Genomic DNA, 18,558 nt, shown 5'->3' with positions numbered 1-18,558 from the left:
ATGACACCATATCTTTCGAACTTCACTTTTCTCTTGCCATGGCCTTATTGATAGTTATCTGACTCATCAATTCGAATTTAAAAGCCTTTAAATTTCGCCGTTTAAATCTTAAAAAAGGAAAGAAAACCTGTTACTATTCCACACGATTCAAAGGCTCCCAGTTGTCAGTAGTTATGAATTCAACGCAACTCTTCCAGTCAGCGGTAAGAATTACTTTGGACACGCGTGATAAATTTGGCGCGAAACTAGTGGAAAACCAAACATGGCGGACTGAGCAAAGGCCGAGTTCCACTGACAGTTAATTATCTACTCACCTTCATTTACACCGCGTCAGGTGGTCTGTATCTTCTTGAAACACCTAAATATCATAAGAAGCGTGCATATTATAAAAGTTAGCTTCCAGAATTTTATTTCATGCCCACGAGGCTTGCAAAAAAGCAAACAACTCCGATTTGGATAAAATGGTCGTTCCTGAGCAGAAGCGAAATCTTCCCTGGTAAGATGAGAAATGAAGTAGATCGTCGTGTGTCTGTAGGTCCAACTTGTCTCGCTTATTTCCATTCCCTTGATCGATAGTGCTATTTATACAGTGGGTTTTATACCATGAATTAAGAGGGACACTATACTTATGAAGAAATCTTTCAATTTGAGTTAAAGACACTGTTTTTAACTCAGAATTCATATTTTAGAGAGGAATGGAGTTCATTACTCCTGCATCACGTTGTGACAGTCTTTGAAGTTACAACAGAGTTTTGAATATATGCGTTCAATTCAAAATTTCTTTACAGGGTCGAAAAGTACAGACCCAACAGCTTAGAAGATCTAATCTCTCACAGAGATATCATCACAACAAGTAAGCTATCCTCCCTCACGTTGTGACTAGAACCACATGGAAGGCTTTACTGTTACATTTTTAAATAGCTAAGATTTCTGTTTGTGAATATATGAAGGTCATATATGTAAACTGCAGTTAAAGAAATGAGTATTCGTGAGAGCAATCTTCACAGTGATGAACACTACTTGAGCAGTGGTAAAATTAAAGCCTGAAAAAGAATTCAGACCTGTGTGGGATTTGAACCCATGACCTCTGCAATAATGGAGTAGTGTTCTACCAACTGAGCGAACAAGCCAACTGGGAGCTGGTTATTATGTTGGTTCATAATAGAACTGTGAAGTGGTGAGGCAATATTTGCAAATATATGAAGCCATTTTTTCTGTTTCTAAGAAAAATCACTGTCAACATTATGACTTCAACATGGACAAAGTGTGTATTTCATTAAGTATTCCGGTTTTAATCGACACATGCGCGACGAGGGGCTAGAATTCCCAATATATACTGGACACCCTTTAGTGTCCTCACAACTGATTGCAGATTCATCAAAACAAGTTGACTGGCTCTCAATCGCAAACCTGTTCTGATCGCTTGAGCAAAAGGCACAGTTGACGAAAAATGAGATATCGCTCTCAAAAACTGTTGGCTTCAAAGCTGAAGCAGTCAATGAAGGAGTTTGGTGTGCATGCACTGTTAAAGAAGTGAACGATCATTTTGCGATCATGTCCTTTGACGGCTGGAATGCAGAGTGAAATCGCCGCGTCGGGGATCCATGAGAGATCAGGGATGAAACATTCAGTTCATTTCTTTACGTTCGGCTACAAGAACAAAATGGAATTATGCTCTAAATCAGGACAAACGGTACGAGATATCAAAATAAAAAAGACTAGTAAATAAGCACCCCTTACCTACATCAAATTTCCTTCAGTGAACAATGTCAACGCTTTAGGAAGACCACTTTTACCTCTAAACAGCACCAAAGCTTTTGTAAACAAAAAGCTCAAATTATGGTTTGCTTTTATTCAGGCGTGAATTTGCTTAATCTTTCACGGACGAAATCTTTATGAGTTTCAGAGATCAAACCATTTACTAAACTGCTCGTTGAACTGTAACACGCTTCCACTTAGCAAACAAAGCTTTCCAGATTTAACTTAGTTTGCTCAAATTTCTCGATCTATCCTTAGTTTCTCCAACTGCATCCAAACTGGTTTTCCTAAACAGCTTCCATCAAAGACTCCCAGTGGAACGTGACATAAAATACGTCACGCGTTTCTAGGTGACAGAGCTCATACATATGCATGAACCCCACTTTAGTGGGGTTCGCAGAAGTACACACTTTGTCCATGCTGAAGTCGTCATATATTACTTATTATTACAGTAATTACATAATTATTACAATGGGATGGTGGATTAACCCTTTAACTTCTAAAAGTAATTTACCTATAACTTCTCCCTCAATTATCCATCCATTGTCCGGAGAAAAAGTCATGAGAATACTAAAACTTATCCAATAGAATTTGATATCTTGAGCTAACACCAAATTCGTGTAACTAATTTACAAGGAAATGTTTAGTAGCTAGAGAGGAGAATTAACAGTCAGATCTTGGGAGTTGAAATGTTAAAGACTATCACCTTTCAGCAGGCAAAATGTCAGCTTTTTGCCATTGTCTGTTCATTCAAAGATTGTTGTGTAATTTAACGTAAAAAGTAAGATGCATAATTCAGGCTACACTCAGACACGGGTACTGTCAATAAAATTATTTTTCTTTCAACTGTTTGCAGTCAAAAGATTTATTGAGGAAGATCGATTGCCCCATCTTTTATTCTATGGTCCACCTGGAACTGGGAAGACCTCAACTATATTAGCTGTTGCTAAACAGATCTACTCTGCACGAGAGTTTAACTCTATGGTTCTTGAGGTAGGAAAAAGTAATGAAGGAAAATGCTATATATGCTAGAGGTGATCAGTTACTTCTTATAGTTTTTCCAATTTGATATAAAAAACTTTATTTTTTCTCAAACAGTTTCAAGTTGCTATTTTGGTAGACAAGAGCTGTTATGTGAATTACCTGCGGGACTTGAAATTAAAATGTTTTCATTTATATTAATTTTAACAAAATTTGTGGATTGAAATTTATATAATAGGAAACAGGGAGGGTTCATAAAGCTTTCTGTTTTTTAAATCTCAGCAACATGAATAATGCAATCTTCTATTTTCAGCTGAATGCTTCAGATGATAGAGGTATTGGTATTGTTCGAGGGGCGGTCTTAAACTTTGCAAGTACAAGAACAATTTTTAAGTGAGTGAAGTTTTGTAAAGGATATCTATTAATATGTGTTGAATAGTATTAGAAGTTCAATAATCATAGTTAAATTCTTTAGCACCATGACTTGTTCTGTATTGCAGATCTGGTTTTAAAATTGTAATTTTGGATGAAGCAGATGCTATGACTCAGGATGCGCAGAATGCCTTACGAAGAGGTACTACTTGTTAAACGCAGTCATTTGTTTGGTGGATTCTTATCTTGGATTCTTATTTCAGGACGCTTGCCCTCTCAGTTCATTAAGTTGATTACATTGTGGTTATTATTAAACATTTTCATTAGATAATGTAATTATAATTTTGTGTTAGAAAAAGTGTGCAAATTAAAAAGTCTGAAGACTTCACGTGAAAGAAACCAGTAGAATTATATCGTGTTTTATTATCCAACTACACTTAATAGAGTACAAATAACGTCATAGACGAGTACAAATATCCCGCGTTATTTGTACTCTAGAGTACCGGTTAAACAGGTTTTCTCACATCGCTCAAGCGAAGAATTGGATTGTAGTTACGAAAAGAAAAATGGCGGACAATTTGAATCACATTTCCGACGACGAAGAGTCAGAGTGGCTGGCAAATACAGATCCAAGTTTATTAGATGAATTGAACAAAGAAAAACAGCTAGATGACCAGGAAATTTCTTCATTTATTGAAGAAAATAGAAACAGCAACACGACAGCACGCCAATTCTGTTCCACTTCACATACTTCTGTCATGCACTCCACGTAAATAAACTTCTGCGAAATTCGCCCGCACTGAAATAACAGTTTGGCGTGTTGGATAGTAAATAACTTATTAGACGTTTAGTTGTGTAGTATTGCTGAGTATTTTTACCTGTTATTTGTATTTTGACTCGCCCTATGGGCTTTTCAGAATACGGCACAACTCGTAAAAATACTCAGCGATACTAGGCAACAAAACATCTAATAAGATATATATATTGTAGTTTCATTGTCAGTGGTTTCCCCTTTACATATAATTTGCTTGAGGCAAAGTGGACTGCTTTTACCTTCCATCTGTTGCTAACAGTTCACAATTGGCACCTTTACCCATTCTATTCCCTGAATTTTTTGTGTTCTTCTTTGCTCATTTTCTTTTAAAGCATCAGCATTTTTCTTTCTCCCATGAAGAATTAGCAATTTCCCAAGTAAAAGCTCACCTTTTAAAAGTTGTGAAAAATTTTGGGTGTCTCTGTTTTCGACATTTTGAAGAGAACCATGGTTGTGAAGCAGTTTTTCGGTGAGGAAGACTTGGTCAGTAACAAGCATTACGCATGACCGGAAGTCAGCAAAGATCAATTTGAAGATTTGTTTCATATTGAGCCAGTGGTCTGCAAACTAACAAATTTTGGTGAAAGTCACTCTTGGTTACTTCAATAATACTTACTTTGATAATTCATGCCCAGACATCCAACATGAGCGTGGAACAAAACCATATATAGCTCCTTAAATAGACATTCCCTTGTTTCAAGTCACGGTGTACCACATACCTTGAATGCAAAAATTCAAGTCCCTCGGCGATAGCAATTGCTGTCGTGGGAAAAACCGGTAAAAAATGTTGAAAGGCTTTGCCTGCTTGTATTCTATCGAGGCAATGCAAAAATTCGAGGAGATATGAAACCTAAACATTAAGACTGAATGGCAGGAAATCAAAACACTCGTATTACATCATTCTTGCAACCACTTTAGGACAAACAGCAACCTTCACTAGATGCCGCAAATTTTGTAACGTCTTTGTCTCCTTCACCCTCGCTGAAAAAAAATCGCTTCACAACCGCGGTTCTCTTTGAATGTCAAAAACAAATTTTTCGAGGTCTGCATTTTCGAGACACCCCTCGAGGTTTCTTGAAAATGCAGACCTTGAAAAATTGCAGCTGTTTTAAATGTTCTCCTATAAAAAATCCTTTTTTAACATAACCAAATGTCGAAAACAAACTTTTCAAGGTCTGCGTTTTCGAGGCACAAAAATTTTCCTTTGACCAGATACAGTAACAGAACTTGTATCCACAGTCATTGTAATCACTTGCTGTATTGTAAGTTTGGCCTCTTTCCATTGTTCTTTGCAGTAATGGAGAAATTTACAGAGAACACCAGATTCTGTTTGATCTGTAATTACCTGACAAAGATTATTCCAGCTCTCCAGTCTCGTTGTACAAGGTTTAGATTTGGACCTCTTGATAATGAACAGATGAAGAGTAGATTGGAACATGTCATCAAAACTGAAGGGTAAGGTTCTTAGAGCCCTGAATAACACAATAGATTAATTTTCAGATTTCAAAGTTCAGTGTAAATTAAGACATACTTTGATTCTTAGTAGGTTTATCCTCATAAACTCTATAGCTGATTTCCCAGAACCTAGCTGAGATGTGCATTTTCTGATGTCTGATTTTAATATTAACATAATCAATTATCAGTTGTATATATAAAAAAATGGACTTATAGCTCAATTTAACTAGAGTTTATGGTCCTCTTTCGGTGGGTATTTTTATACATACATACCATGGGGTTTGTTTTCAGAGTGCAAGTTTCTGATGACGGAATGAAAAGCCTGATCAGACTGGCAAACGGTGACATGAGAAAAGCTTTAAACATTCTTCAGGTTGGTGCACAGCTCTTTTGAGTCTTACTAGCATCTCTGGCCCCTTTTCATTCAAGTACTAAGGACTGTTCAATAATGGTAACCTATTTTATTTGTCTCCTTTCAGAGCACCTCCATGGCTTTTAGCACTGTTGATGAAGTGAATGTTTACACTTGTACAGGACAACCTCTGAGATCAGACATTGCTAACATAGTAGAGTGGATGCTAAATGAGGACTTCAATACTGCCTATAGTAGTATCCTCTGGAATGCAATTCATTTCTTTGTTTTGTGTTCTATAGTAGGTGTTTTATGGAGCAATTGGTTCCCAAATAAAGTCGTTCTTTCTAGGTACTTTTTTGCAAGGTCAAGAAAAGGACTACCAAACAAAGTTTGCTGTAATGGGAAGAGCTAAGGCAAAAGGTTCTCTGTCAACGGTCAATCACCATAAATGAAATTTAAGATTGTTTGATAGTTTATATGTGATAAGAGCCCATTTTTGTTTGAGTTTTATAAAACCAAAACCTTTAAGAAAGTGTAGAGGTCACTCAATGAAACAAAGAAAATGTTACAAGGATTCAATGGGAACTTAAGTGAAAACAGTTAAGTGAAACATTTGTAAAATTTTACCCTTCTAGTCTGATGAATGAGTCATTAAATCAAAATTTAAATTTACCAAACAATTAATAATCAAACTTTCCTTTATGTGAACTGAATTAATCTATCAAAAATTGGAAATTTTGGCAAAGTGTATAGAAATCATTGTCAAACATTGGTTTTGAGTCTGTTGTAATGCTTTATCTCACTGATACTGATTCACCTCAAGTCCCACTGTGCTTTGTTATTTTTTGAAACATGCAGATATTAAGTGTTTGTCTTTATGTCTTTTAAAACATGAAGCCCTATGATTTTTCTCACATCCTGAAACCCCAAGAAAACTTACATTGCGTACAATCCATAACCATTAAACAGATATAACAGTACTCAAAACTCTGAAAGGACTTGCACTTCAAGACATTCTCACAGAAGTACACCTGTATGTTCATAGAGGTTAGTAGCTTTAGCCCCGGCCGGACCAATACTCATGGTCTTAAAATAAGTGAGGAGAATTTGCTACCTTTCTATAATATCAAGAAATGGATAGATATTCTAGTCTTCTCGGATAAGGACGAATAAACCGTAGGCCCCGTCTCCTGCAGGGTTAGGGTAGGAGACGTTAATTTCCCACGCACGAGGTTACTGTGTTGTGGATGTCCTCCCCTGGGGTGGGATGGGAGGGAAGGTGAGATCGTTACATGGACTGAAGCGGCTGCCAGAGGCGCCTGATAATGCTGACGTCCGATCTCAACTTTATCATTGTAACTAGACACGTTTGTTGTTTAGAGTGCTTAAGACTTTCTTTCTTCTTCTTTCTTTCTTACCTCGAACTTATCTTCATTCATGTATTCGTGCACCACCATCATCACATTCATCTTCCAAGAGACTCATTCATCACTTTCAAACCTTTGTCACATTGTGCTCCTAAGCGCACTTTCTCATTTTATTATATATTCCCTGCTTCTTTTTCATCAAACATTTTCATGACTTAAAGGTTTTACTTTTTCTTTCTCTAGTTAACTTTCCACAGAAAATCCGAATTCACTTGTTGGAAAAAATGGCAGATGTTGAGTAAGTCTGCACAACAGCTATCATAACTACATAGAAACTTGTACATTATTTTCAATTGACAAGGATATAGTGTCCCACTGCTATTTTACCTTTTGTTCCCCTTACTCGAGGCTGTTTGAATGTGATTGCTTGGACTTCTCTTTGGCTCTGTTTGATCTAAACATTATGAAGTTTTGATTAACTGGGTTTAGCACGACAGAAATCAACTATAGCTTGTCACTGATTTGTCCAACAGTGTGTGTTAGTCCTGAGAAGAACTGTTGTCGGTGGTAGTGACTGACGTTTCGACAACCTGTGCGGAAGTCATCATCAGAGTCAAGTGACAACAATCATTCACTTGACTCTGATGATGACTTCCGCACAGGTTGTCGAAACGTCAGTCACTACCACCGACGACAGTCCTTCTCAGGACTACACTCACCCTGACGATCAGACTACACCTTCACATGTTACCCCCGGGTTCAAGCCATTTACTGCAGTGTGTGTTAATTGTTTTCAGATACCGTCTAGCGGCTGGAACCTCAGAGAAGATTCAACTCAGTTCACTGACAGCAGCTTTCCAAGTAGCCAGGGATATGGTTACTCCTGACTCATAGAAAACAGAATTTTTTGCATTCAAGGTTCTCACAAGTCCCAGCAATGCCTTTAGGGTTGATTGGGGAAAGAAACGTATGCGCATAAACATGTAATTATGATAAAAAAAAATCTCATTCCCCACTAGTAATACAGTTGTGTAGGAACCCCCTTGACTCAAACTCTCCCTACACCATGTGGGGTTATCAAGATGAAGTAATAAGGACTGTGTGTTACTGTCAATAGGCAAAAAACACTATTAACTCTGTAGAGAAGGTATTATTCAATGTAAAGGATCGGAAAATAGTTGTGCACCTTCACTGTACATGTTTATTTACATGTAAATGCATTTAATTATATGCTCCCTGGTAAAGATAGCATTAAAATTTGTCACATATGGGGTATTACATTGGTGATTTTCTTCAGTCAGCCAAAAGTAGGGAATGCCCTATTTTTTAGCTGGTTGCTGCTCATCTTGACTTGATCACAGTTATGATTCTGTGGAGAAAGAGACAAGTAGTATACACGTGAGGATTAAGTACAGCACTAACAAGAGTTTGCGAAGGTTTATTTGGTAGAAGTTTGTGTGTTATTTCTAATTGGACATAGTTTTACATCTAAAAATATCATTTTATTCATTGCAGTCGGTGAAAGTAGGGCTTTCAGAAGCTGTTAGGCGACATGCCGTCTTGTATTCTCTCTTTTCTCTTTCTTTTGATTCGGCAAGGACTTTTGATAAGGCTCACTATCTCATTAAACATTTTGGCGCCTACACTAATATAATTTCAGTGCAAAAAGTTATAAAGTCGACGGACGCCTCGTGGGAAAACCAGCTCCTCTATACAATAATTTATTTATACGTAGGGATATACATGTGAAAAAGACTACTAGGATGTTAGAAAAACGAGTCTTGCTTCACCCGAATGATTGTCGGGCGATCTTGAACTTTTCTATAGATTCAGGACGAGAATTATAGCAAACGACAGCCATCCAGTAACGAGCGAAGCGCACCATAGGATAGTTAAGCAGGAATTATAGCGCAGAAATGTTAGGGCACACCAGGCTTTGTTAATTTTCCAGTTTCATGTGGTTGTGGAAGTGGTTGGAGAGGTAGATTTTCAGTTGAGGGACCGGTCCAAATTTTAAGGCCGGGAAAGATACGAGCAAGCAAGTTAAAATAGACAAACGCCAATCTCTACGCTCAGCTACCTGTCACATATTTTATAAAACTATAGCTCCCTTTTTCTACACGTGGAGTCTAGGTGAAGCTAAGCTTCATGCCCCACGCGGGACGAAGTTTCTCTTGCTGGAAACGAATTATTTTCAAAAGGATGGCTCATTGATGCTTTCTTATTGAGAAAGACGGAACCTTGGAGCCCGCAGGAAGATTGTCAATAACGTGGCAATGAAGGAGAAGATTGAAATGATCAAAAACAGCCTGTCCAGCACACGTGCGGCCTTAATCCACTCCTTTTGGTTTTTAAGCTTCTCTTCGGTCCAGTCAAGAACGTTGCCTGAAAGGTACTGCGAGTCGACCTGACGCTGTCTGCCACTTGTCCCTGATGAAGAATGTTTCTTTCCCGCCCGGCTGGGATGTTTGCCCCGAGAACGAAAACTGTTTTTCCTTTTAAGATTCTTAAAGCACTCTTTTGAGAACACGACAGTTTTGCTGCGAGTATTATGTGGCGATGCTGCGAGGTTACAAAACGAGTGATCCCCGTTCGTAGTGCCGTCAGGAGAAAGCGTGCATGTGGTGCCAGACTCCTGTACGACCCACGTGGTCAAATTCGGATCGCGTCTCGTGCTCTTTTCTTGTACGTATTCATCCTCCTCGCAGAGCTCTGAGTCACTGCAGCTTATCCCTCTCTCAGCATCCAGAACATTGCGGTTGGCGAGTCTTCGTCGAAGTACGCTTTTACGATGAATTTCGTTCCAATTCTTTGGTTTTTGACATGGAAATAACACGCGTGCTAGACATTGAAGAATCACTTTTCTCATAGTCTTTGGCATTCGTCGCCTATTCCGATGGTAAAAATTCAAAATAAGCGTAGTAACAGCCAGAGAGAGACCGATTTCCAGCATAATTGCGAAATAAAACTGTCCCAGGAGTGGAAAACCATACGAAGGCATGAACTCGGAGCTAAGTTGCTGAAACACGGTCATTGCCAACAGAACTGTGATACTCAGTCCGATTCGTTCACCAGACTCAGGCGGAAGAACAAAACCCAGAAATATCATGGAAGAAATCAGCGAGCATGGAATGATCAACTTTAGGATGTAATCCAATGATTCTCGTCGGATTTTTGCACTCACTGTTATGTCCACAAACTCGTGCGGGCAGCATTGATATTTGAGGGCATTTCTCTTTGCGGACAAGTTTAGCATTTTCCACTCGCCATTTTTGATGTAGTATGTGTTTAGTGTGCTGCCGTTTTTTACGGCCAAATCTATCTTGGACTTGTCGAAGGCCCAAGAGCCAAATTTCAGTTGACATTCTTGATCGTCGAAAGGAAAGTTTGTGACATCCACGCTACAGATGCTCTTGAACATGGCCGGGTTTAACCACGTGTTTTTGCCATCGTAATGCAGTTCTATGTTGGTGGTATATGTCGTTCTGCCCCCTCCCATTCGCTCCTCATCGTCTATACTGCAACACAAGCAAAGGCAAACATAAAAACTAGATTTAAGTTATTAAACTTAACCCCGGCTATAAACCATAAGAGCGACTAGCATCTAATTTCTCCTTACAATATTATTCCTGAATCACACATTAAGGTCAAGAGTCACTCATGACCTTAAAAAAAGATCACAAATTAAAGAAGCTCTGGATTGTTCTATAAATTCTCCTTGTCAACACCTTAGGAAATGTATGAAGTACAGTACTGAGAATAAGCATACTGCGATACCGGTACAGCGCAGACTTACTTGTTGTACAATAGTGTGTCGGGCACCCAAATGTCGCTTGGAGACACATGAATTTCCTTCACTCCTCCATAATCCTTTGGATCCCATTTTAGCAAGTGGTTCTCCCAATACTGCAAAAAAAGCCAAGAACTGATTAAGGGCCTTAGCATTGTTATGACTCGACAGAGCTTACAAATGTCCATTTGTATTGGCTATAACATCAGTCGTAGCTATAGTTCCTGACAACAGCAGGGATGCACTTATCATACAACAAGTCATTGATAAAAACTACAATGAAGGTTTGAAGGTCGCAAGTTTTGTTAGTGATACTTTGTTTGCAAGTCGGTTAAAAAATTTGATTAAACATTTTTGAAGGTGATAAAAGTGTAAAACCAATGGAGTAAATAGCTCGACCTGTTGGGAAAACTTAGCATAATCAAAACGCATTGCGCACGTCACTTTTCTTTCAGAACCACTAAAATACGTGAAAAGTTTATAGTGTTCATTACCTGGTTCACCCAAGCATACGTGGTGATATACTGACTTCTTGCACTCTGCAGGGAACAAATTATTTCATTAGCGTGTTTAATCAAGAGAGGAATCAAGAGTGACGCATTTGTTTTGATTCAAAATGAGGACATAAGCACGAAAAATGAGAGACTACAAAAACTCGATGGGAATCCAAGACAACTCTGAAAATTTGTAAAGGGTCTTTCTACAAGCCACATGACCTTCTACACTACAGTTTGTTTAGATTTCTTGGCATAAGCGACGTATTTATATGATCAAATGAGATACCAGAGTATCACAGGTCCATGCCCTCTTCCAACTCCCCAGATTTCCATGAAAATTTTCTGATTGCAGTTGAAAATCAGGGTGGAGTCATCACTGAATTTAGAAAGGAAAACTCGAACCCTGACTATTCTATTCGAATCCGAAAAATTATCGTTAGACTCACCCATCCTCCCTCAGAATTAAAAAAAAAAAAAAAAGAAACTCACCACATCAAGGATCCGAATGAGTTGGAAATCAAAGGTGACCACCACTGGACCTGTCCCGGGTGGTCTAGGGTGTGCGTGCTTGTTGTATCCTTTGAATAAGTCCGTGTGAAGGCGGGTTTCGTTTACTTCCAGTGCTCCGCTCACAAACAAAACTAAAATAAAATAAAGTTTGAACGAGTCTTCTTCCCAATTTTCCACCAGTGACAGACTTGGAAAGTTCGTCAAAAGGATGCACGGTATACTTCAGTAATATTTCATGTGTTTCCATCAATCAAACCACAGTTATTAAGAGTAGCGATTGAGACTATAGCATATAGAATTTATGTAGTCTTGAGAGAAAATTCCACTCTTCCAAATAAGTTACATTAGATAAACTGTATGGCAAAACGCATTTTAGAGGGCTGTTGGAAATCGTTTTTGCCCTTTAAATTTTGGCTTAGACTTACGAGCTAGATGCCCTCTATGTCGAAGTTCACAAAGCTCTGAAATAGATGTATTCTTGAGGACAATTGAAGGCGGTAACATAGACTACAATATCAGAACCTAAGAAATAAAAAATATTCCTACCTGTGGAGCGTAAAAGAGCGATAAAGAAGACAATATCATTCGACCTCATTTTAATTTCTCCTCGGCGACGTTTGTGTGCCCGAGGTGGTGGTCTGCGTACTGCAAAGAAAAAAAACCAAACAGTTTAATCACTCTTTTCCAAAATTACAAGGGAGAACAATTGTTCAAAACCAGCTGGGTCTGTGAGAAATTCAGATGAAATTGGTCATCATAAAGATAAGTTTGAGTTAGATCAACTGAAATACAAACAAAAAATTAAAATTAGCAGTGTTATTTGAAAGGAGGTCTGCTAGGAAGATTTATTTATAATGATTCAGTGGACGCAGGAGACAACGGACGGCGAGCAAGAGATCAGATCAGTTCTCTTGCAACGACATATTTCCCCAACAAAAACTTCAACTTTTACAAGAGGGACAGTTTTTAAAAGTTGAAAAAAGATGTCAAAAAGTTTCTCCGAGTAAGTGTGCTTAAGACTGAGAGAAAGCTTGTGTGTTTTTTTGTTTGTTTGTTTTTTAGCTGTAGCGACCAGAAAATTAATGTTTTTATCCTCAGGTTTGTTTTTTCTGTCTACACTCCCATTTTCTTCTAGCAATCTATAAACCATAGCTGTCAGTAAAGGCCTTTTCAAGATCAATCCACGTTATCTTTCTATATGAGGAAATTTTTCACGTCAGCATTTAGAGCTGTAGCATTTCTATGTAGTCTCGACATCGATATGTTCCTTTGAGTCATTTTCAACTTAATATTTGCGAAGCTAGATCCTTAAAATATTTTGAATTACCCTCTCTGTCGAGAAGTTCCATTGCTGGACGACAACTGAGGATTCGTGAACCGTCGATATTTTCGTGATCGATCGAGCGAACGAATATCTCCTCAGTTGAATGGCAGTGAACTTTGAACAATCCCTTTTATTCTACATAAAAAGACACACTATAATGTAATTGCTGACACGCGAACTTTTTGTGTCTGAAAGGGCAGATTTTTTGACGTTTTGTTAAAAAAGAAAAACATTTCTGCCATAGAGCGACGACATTTAGGCCGTTAAGCTATTCAATAAGAATACAAGGGTATCTGCAATGACAAAAACCGGATGGGAAGATTGTCCTTCAGGCGATAAAGTGTTATGTTTTAGATGAGTTTGACATGATGGTCGAGTGTCGCGGATGGTGCCTTTCAAGTCGCGGATCGCGATTTTCAAGTCGCGCCTTTCATGTGGCGGGTTCTAAAAAAATCGTTATTTTTTTTTCTAATTGAAAATTTATTTGCAGACTTTCCAGACAATAATATAGTCACGATATTTGAGAATAAAAACTGTTTATATTCTATTGCCCGATAGTATCGTGATGTCGACATGAACTAGTATAAAGCGACCACTTTGAAAACATTCCCTGATATGTTTCTCATGCAGAAGTCCTTACTGTTCATGCGCAACAAAAAATTTAGCATGCATCCAAAGATCGTTGATTTTGTATGAAAAATTGAAGGTCACACTCTTAAACATTTTTGTGTCAAACCAAAATATATGGCTGAGCCCTCACAAACATGGAATAAAGAATAAGCTATTCCCAGAGGGTTAGGACAGGCATGCGCGAAATTCAATGGGCAATTTTCTCTCTTCCTCTCTCTTTCTCTTCCCCCTTTTTTTCGGAGGGGGGACTGTTGCAATGAAAATGAAAGAAAGAATAAAAAAGAGGCAAAAATTAAGAAAACGTGTTTCATAAGGGTCACTTCCGAAACATCGTTGGGTGACAGGGGTTGAAAAAGCTATTTCCTGAACGAATCATCATGGCGGTTCTTAGAGACTATACCTAATGGAACCTGGTGTTTTCAACATGAGGACAGTTGTTGAAATGTTAGTACTTGGGTTTTCAATAAAAAATTATAGTTTCTGACGTTTCTTGGTTGCACCTGCAGGTGTTGCAAAGAACACTGTAGCAAGCTATATAACTTGATTGTCAGTTTGTGCAATGTTTCTCTGCTTGTAGAAAATTGGTTAAACCTTCATAAATATTTCAGTAGCCTTCAAACACCTCCTTACTAGCAAAGCGTTTGAAGAGTGAGGGGTCTCCTAAACTTGTAAGGTGTTCTTAATTTTCTAAAAAAAAATGTTGGGCTTTAATTTTATAGTTATCTTTCCACGGTTGGTTCCCTGGAGGGTGAATGGAAACCAGCAATACTGTATCAGTTTCATACCGTACCAGTTCCATACCGTGCCAGCTGTTGGTTTTTAAGACAACTAACTCATTACGAACTGGTTTTTCATAAGTGTTTCCCCATTGTGAGAAAACAATTGAAAGATAACACTCATCCTCTGCCTCAATCACAAGGTTTATAAAACTGTTTATGGCTGACAAAAAAAAAAAAGTACATTTTGTCTTGAGAAGACACTAGATAATTTAGTATATACTTAGGTACGTTGACGAGGCAAAGGTTACTTTGATATCTTTCTATATCAATCTTTCTATATTTATACCATATTTTGGAACAAAAATAAGCAAAAACTTAAGGGGTGAAAATGATTTTCAACCATTCGCCTTGAACATTGTAATGTAAATATGAACATATACCGTGATAACAACACTATGAATTAGGCAGAATTTTTGAAAAAATTCCCATATCATTTCTTTGTAATTAGGTGTCATTGTTTATATGTCGTCCACCTTTCAAAATATATTGCCAAATAGAACCTATGTTTTGAAAAAATGTATTTGTAAATACCACTAACTCAAAAATATTTGGGTTATAAAGTAAATTTCATAAAGACGCCAGTTCTCCTGTCATGTTAAATATTTCCCTAGGCAATGTAAAACCAGTTCCAAAGAAACACCTTTAGGGAATTCAATATGCAAAATTTAAAAATTCTATGTATCAAAAACAGACATAGCTGACCAAAATAGAGCGCAATTTAACGTAAACTCTTTAACTTGCTTAACAAGACCATTTTCACAGTTATCTGAACCATACCGACACTCAGTAAGTTGGAAAGACTTAATGGAGACAATAACACAATTTAAAAACACTTTTCTCTTCTGTCGTGCATCAAAGACGTTTGAATTTAGTTTTAATGGCTCGTAGATAAATTTATCGAAAGAAGAATCGAAACTGAATCTGGCCGCCGGCTTTGTTATAGAACTGACTTTTAGTAGCACAGCCAACGTGAGAAGTTAGAAAGTTATACCGGACGCTTAACATATACAGCGCTGCAAATTGTGCACTAAAGATTCATCCCCGGCGCATTTTAAAATCTATTCAATGTAACTGAAAGCGTTTTTTTGTGATGATGAATAAACATCACGAACAGAATCAGAAAACTACAGCGATATTTGTCAAGTTAAACAATCACTCCAGAAACGCCCAAACATGAAAAACTTAACGTGTAACTAAACAAGATTTTACCTTACCTTGCAATTGATTATTGGCCAACAAGCAACCTCAGAGGTGAAAATGAGAAAAAGTGTAGGCTTTATGATCCTCAATTATCAAGGCCTTTCTAACGCATCGTTTTTCTTTTTCGTTATAAATTTTTTCTCTGCTAGGTGGTGAATGTTTCTCCTCAAACTGATAGTTTTTCAGTTAAAAGAAGAAACTCCAAAACTTGAAACAATTTCCAATGCAAGCCATTCACCTGCTCATCACGGGGAATTGACTCGAATGTTGACAATGCAATTGATAAAAAATGAACCAAGTAGGCTAACCAACGATTAAAATGATCAATATTTTATGAACACGAAGTGCGGAGTAACTGATTGGATGAGCGATGTTCTAGCTCGCGGCTCTTAACATATCGCATTGAGTAGAAAACATAACAAAGAAATTCCACTCTTTGGGTGGCAGATAACGTCACGTCGTTCAAAATTTAAGGTTCAACTTGAAAATTCACATTTGCCTTCTCATCGAGAATGAAGTTCAGGTGGTCTTCATCACTTGAAATGTTTTTCTATGACAGAAACAGCCTCATATTTATCGAGTTTTAATCTGGTCAACCTCTATTTGAATTTAGAGAAAACTTCCTTAGTCAAAACAAATACACCTAATGAAAACACATTGAAAAAAACCAAACCCACATTCTGTAACCAAGTAGTTTGCCTTTGTTTTCATCATTATCAAGATCAAAATATATAAGAACTCTTGAGTTTTGAGCTTGTTTGAAACTCTACATGTTGCCTTGTTATTGTTAAGGAAATTCTTACTTGTTTTAACTCAAAAATATCCGATTTCTTTTAACTTTTCCTCACGTATTTGCGGTCCTTCGCCAGTGTCAAGCTTGCCATTAAAACCCACACTCAAAAAGATATCTCTCAAGCATTACGATATAGAAAGTGATTTTTTTATCTAACCACTAAACGGGCTCGGGGATTAACGAGGTTTACCTTGGAGATTGATGTTTGAATCATGAAAGGCGAAAGTTCTTCACGGAGCGTGACGGCACCAAAGTAGAAAAAACAAATTCACACAAACCCTGCACAATTGAAAATCTGTCTCAGTATTCCAGACAATTTATGATATTAACGTGATTTGTGGAGTGTGGCAGAGCAAGTTATCAATGTTGAAAGTGATCCGGGATTATATTGGTTTTGCAGTATCTCGCTCTGTGATTGGTCTGGAAAACGTCGTTCTCTCAGCCTATCAGATGCAAGATTAAAATCAAACGGAGTTACGTTTTTTTCAGGCTCAGCTGCAGGCTGTTTTAGATGGTTTACCTGAAATTCTTATTCAGTTTTCTCGTAATGTTTTCTTTGTTTCTATTTAGTTACTATGACTGCTTTGGGTTTTTTTTTCACTCAAAATGCAATCTTCACTTCAATAATAATCCGAGCGGATATGACTGTAAATAATATAAAAAACGGCGAGATTATCCTTGTTTCATCACACGACCCGTTCTTCCCCGCTCACTCAAACTTATAGAAAGCCATTGAAAACTGACTTATGTAGGGCTGGATGGGTTTGACGTGAACCGGTCCGAAAAAGCTGTTCAGCCCCGCACTCAAACAGCTCTGTTTCATTTTCCAAGAACATGGATTCTAATGGCAGACTTGACCTAAAAAAAGAAAAGAAAATGAGAAAACAATGCACTGCCCTCGGTCCGTACGTCGTGACCTCGTACCTTGAGCTATAATATATTCCTGTCTGGCCCTCTCACTTATTCAATAAGTACGTACATATATTACGTCGTCATAAGAGGGCTGCGAAAACGGAAGTTTGTTAATGACGCATGCATTTTCAGAATCCAAGTCTGTGACGCTTGCCCATTTTTTTCCAAAAAAATTTAGGTTGCTACGCGCGCTCCGATCGGTCTAAACCTGTCTTTTGTCTTAGCGGTAGACATTGCTGTTAGTTTTGTTTTAATATAGAGTATGTTCTTTATCGGTCTACCGGCTCGATCTAGGGTTTTGGAGAAACACTCGACAAAGGTTCGAACGTCACTCGTGTTAGCACGTGACCTACCAACATTCCTCGTCTTTACCCCAACATCGCGCGTGGGTTCTGTTGTGAAGCGGAAATCTTTGTATTTTGTTGACTCATGCAGTTCTGCTAATATTTTCGGAAATCATTATTCTGAATTGCCTGAGGAATCTTCATTGATTGAGCACGTACTTGCTACAAATACGATTTTAGGTGAGTATATCTAGCGATAACATACGTGGCAATTGGGATCTTGTGATAACCCCCCAGCTCTTCGAGCCAAAGTCACGATACTAAGACTAGTAACGTGATTCGTCTTGTCTTGGGCAGGGTGCACGTGAAAAGGTTTCTAGGTAGAGCTGTTATAACTGGGAATGTAACTCTGTGGATCACATCATCTGTATATGTCTTGCGTCCAGTTTAAAGGCGAGGTTAACGTCATCGAACAAGTTGTGCTTCGAAGAAACGTCTAAGTAAGGAAAGTGGAAGGGCAAGGAATTCCTTCCGTCAACCACACCTTCTTGTGATCGCCTTTTTTGTTTATCGTGCTACTACCTTAGTCTCAGTGAAAGAAAAATTCTCTAAAAGTGTGATTTTATCAATTTTTCTCCTTCCAGTCTTGTAATCAACAAAATTGGTACAAAGGAGAATAAAAGAGTGGTAAACTATTGATTGTCAGTTTGCGCATCGCTAAATTTCTAACGCCGGCA

The 18,558-nt window shown here is 38.0% G+C and overlaps 2 protein-coding genes and 1 long non-coding RNA gene across 4 annotated transcripts; 2 read left to right on the top strand and 1 right to left on the bottom strand.

Annotated features, from left to right (window-relative positions):
- The first annotated feature begins 240 nt into the window (after window positions 1-240).
- Window positions 241-8,370, top strand: LOC111327647 (replication factor C subunit 5). Its single transcript, XM_022931876.2, has 11 exons — window positions 241-496; window positions 789-853; window positions 2,615-2,751; window positions 3,053-3,132; window positions 3,240-3,313; window positions 5,221-5,380; window positions 5,672-5,753; window positions 5,860-5,989; window positions 6,705-6,782; window positions 7,346-7,400; window positions 7,900-8,370. Exons 1-11 carry the CDS (start codon window positions 462-464, stop codon window positions 7,994-7,996), a joined length of 993 nt encoding a protein of 330 aa, XP_022787611.2. The 5' UTR covers window positions 241-461; the 3' UTR covers window positions 7,997-8,370.
- On the top strand, window positions 868-2,604 carry LOC148717835 (uncharacterized). Its single transcript, XR_015994471.1, has 2 exons — window positions 868-1,693; window positions 2,017-2,604. It is a non-coding gene; the product is annotated as an uncharacterized LOC148717835 (long non-coding RNA).
- Window positions 8,371-8,524: 154 nt separating the features above from the next.
- On the bottom strand, window positions 8,525-18,476 carry LOC111327646 (neuronal acetylcholine receptor subunit alpha-10). 2 transcript variants are annotated; one of them, XM_022931875.2, is made up of 6 exons: window positions 15,847-18,476; window positions 12,446-12,544; window positions 11,879-12,030; window positions 11,387-11,431; window positions 10,899-11,008; window positions 8,525-10,620 (listed from the first exon to the last, which is right to left on the bottom strand). In XM_022931875.2, exons 2-6 carry the CDS (start codon window positions 12,492-12,494, stop codon window positions 9,324-9,326), a joined length of 1,653 nt encoding a protein of 550 aa, XP_022787610.2. In that variant the 5' UTR covers window positions 12,495-12,544; window positions 15,847-18,476; the 3' UTR covers window positions 8,525-9,323. The 2 variants fall into 2 exon arrangements, with proteins under 2 accessions (XP_022787610.2, XP_088598679.1); XM_088742553.1 differs by having other exon boundaries at window positions 16,816-18,476.
- Window positions 18,477-18,558: the final 82 nt, after the last annotated feature.

The sequence above is a fragment of the Stylophora pistillata genome, chromosome 13 (genome assembly GCF_964205215.1).
Source record: "Stylophora pistillata chromosome 13, jaStyPist1.2, whole genome shotgun sequence".
Classification (NCBI taxonomy): domain Eukaryota; kingdom Metazoa; phylum Cnidaria; class Anthozoa; order Scleractinia; family Pocilloporidae; genus Stylophora; species Stylophora pistillata.
The sequence above is the reverse complement of the archived record's forward strand: the minus strand, read 5'-3'. Positions and strand labels throughout refer to the sequence as shown.

Excerpts from the sequence above, each read along its gene's own strand:
- LOC111327647 (XM_022931876.2), top strand. The coding sequence starts at position 462 with ATGGTCGTTCCTGAGCAGAAGCGAAATCTTCCCTG. Across the intron at positions 3,314-5,220 it reads GCAGAATGCCTTACGAAGAG|TAATGGAGAAATTTACAGAG; the intron begins GTACTACTTGTT and ends TGTTCTTTGCAG. Across the intron at positions 5,381-5,671 it reads CATGTCATCAAAACTGAAGG|AGTGCAAGTTTCTGATGACG; the intron begins GTAAGGTTCTTA and ends GTTTGTTTTCAG.
- LOC111327646 (XM_022931875.2), bottom strand. The coding sequence starts at position 12,494 with ATGAGGTCGAATGATATTGTCTTCTTTATCGCTCTTTTACGCTCCACA. Across the intron at positions 11,432-11,878 it reads TCATTCGGATCCTTGATGTG|AGTGCAAGAAGTCAGTATAT; the intron begins GTGAGTTTCTTT and ends TGTTCCCTGCAG. Across the intron at positions 10,621-10,898 it reads GACACACTATTGTACAACAA|TATAGACGATGAGGAGCGAA; the intron begins GTAAGTCTGCGC and ends CTTGTGTTGCAG.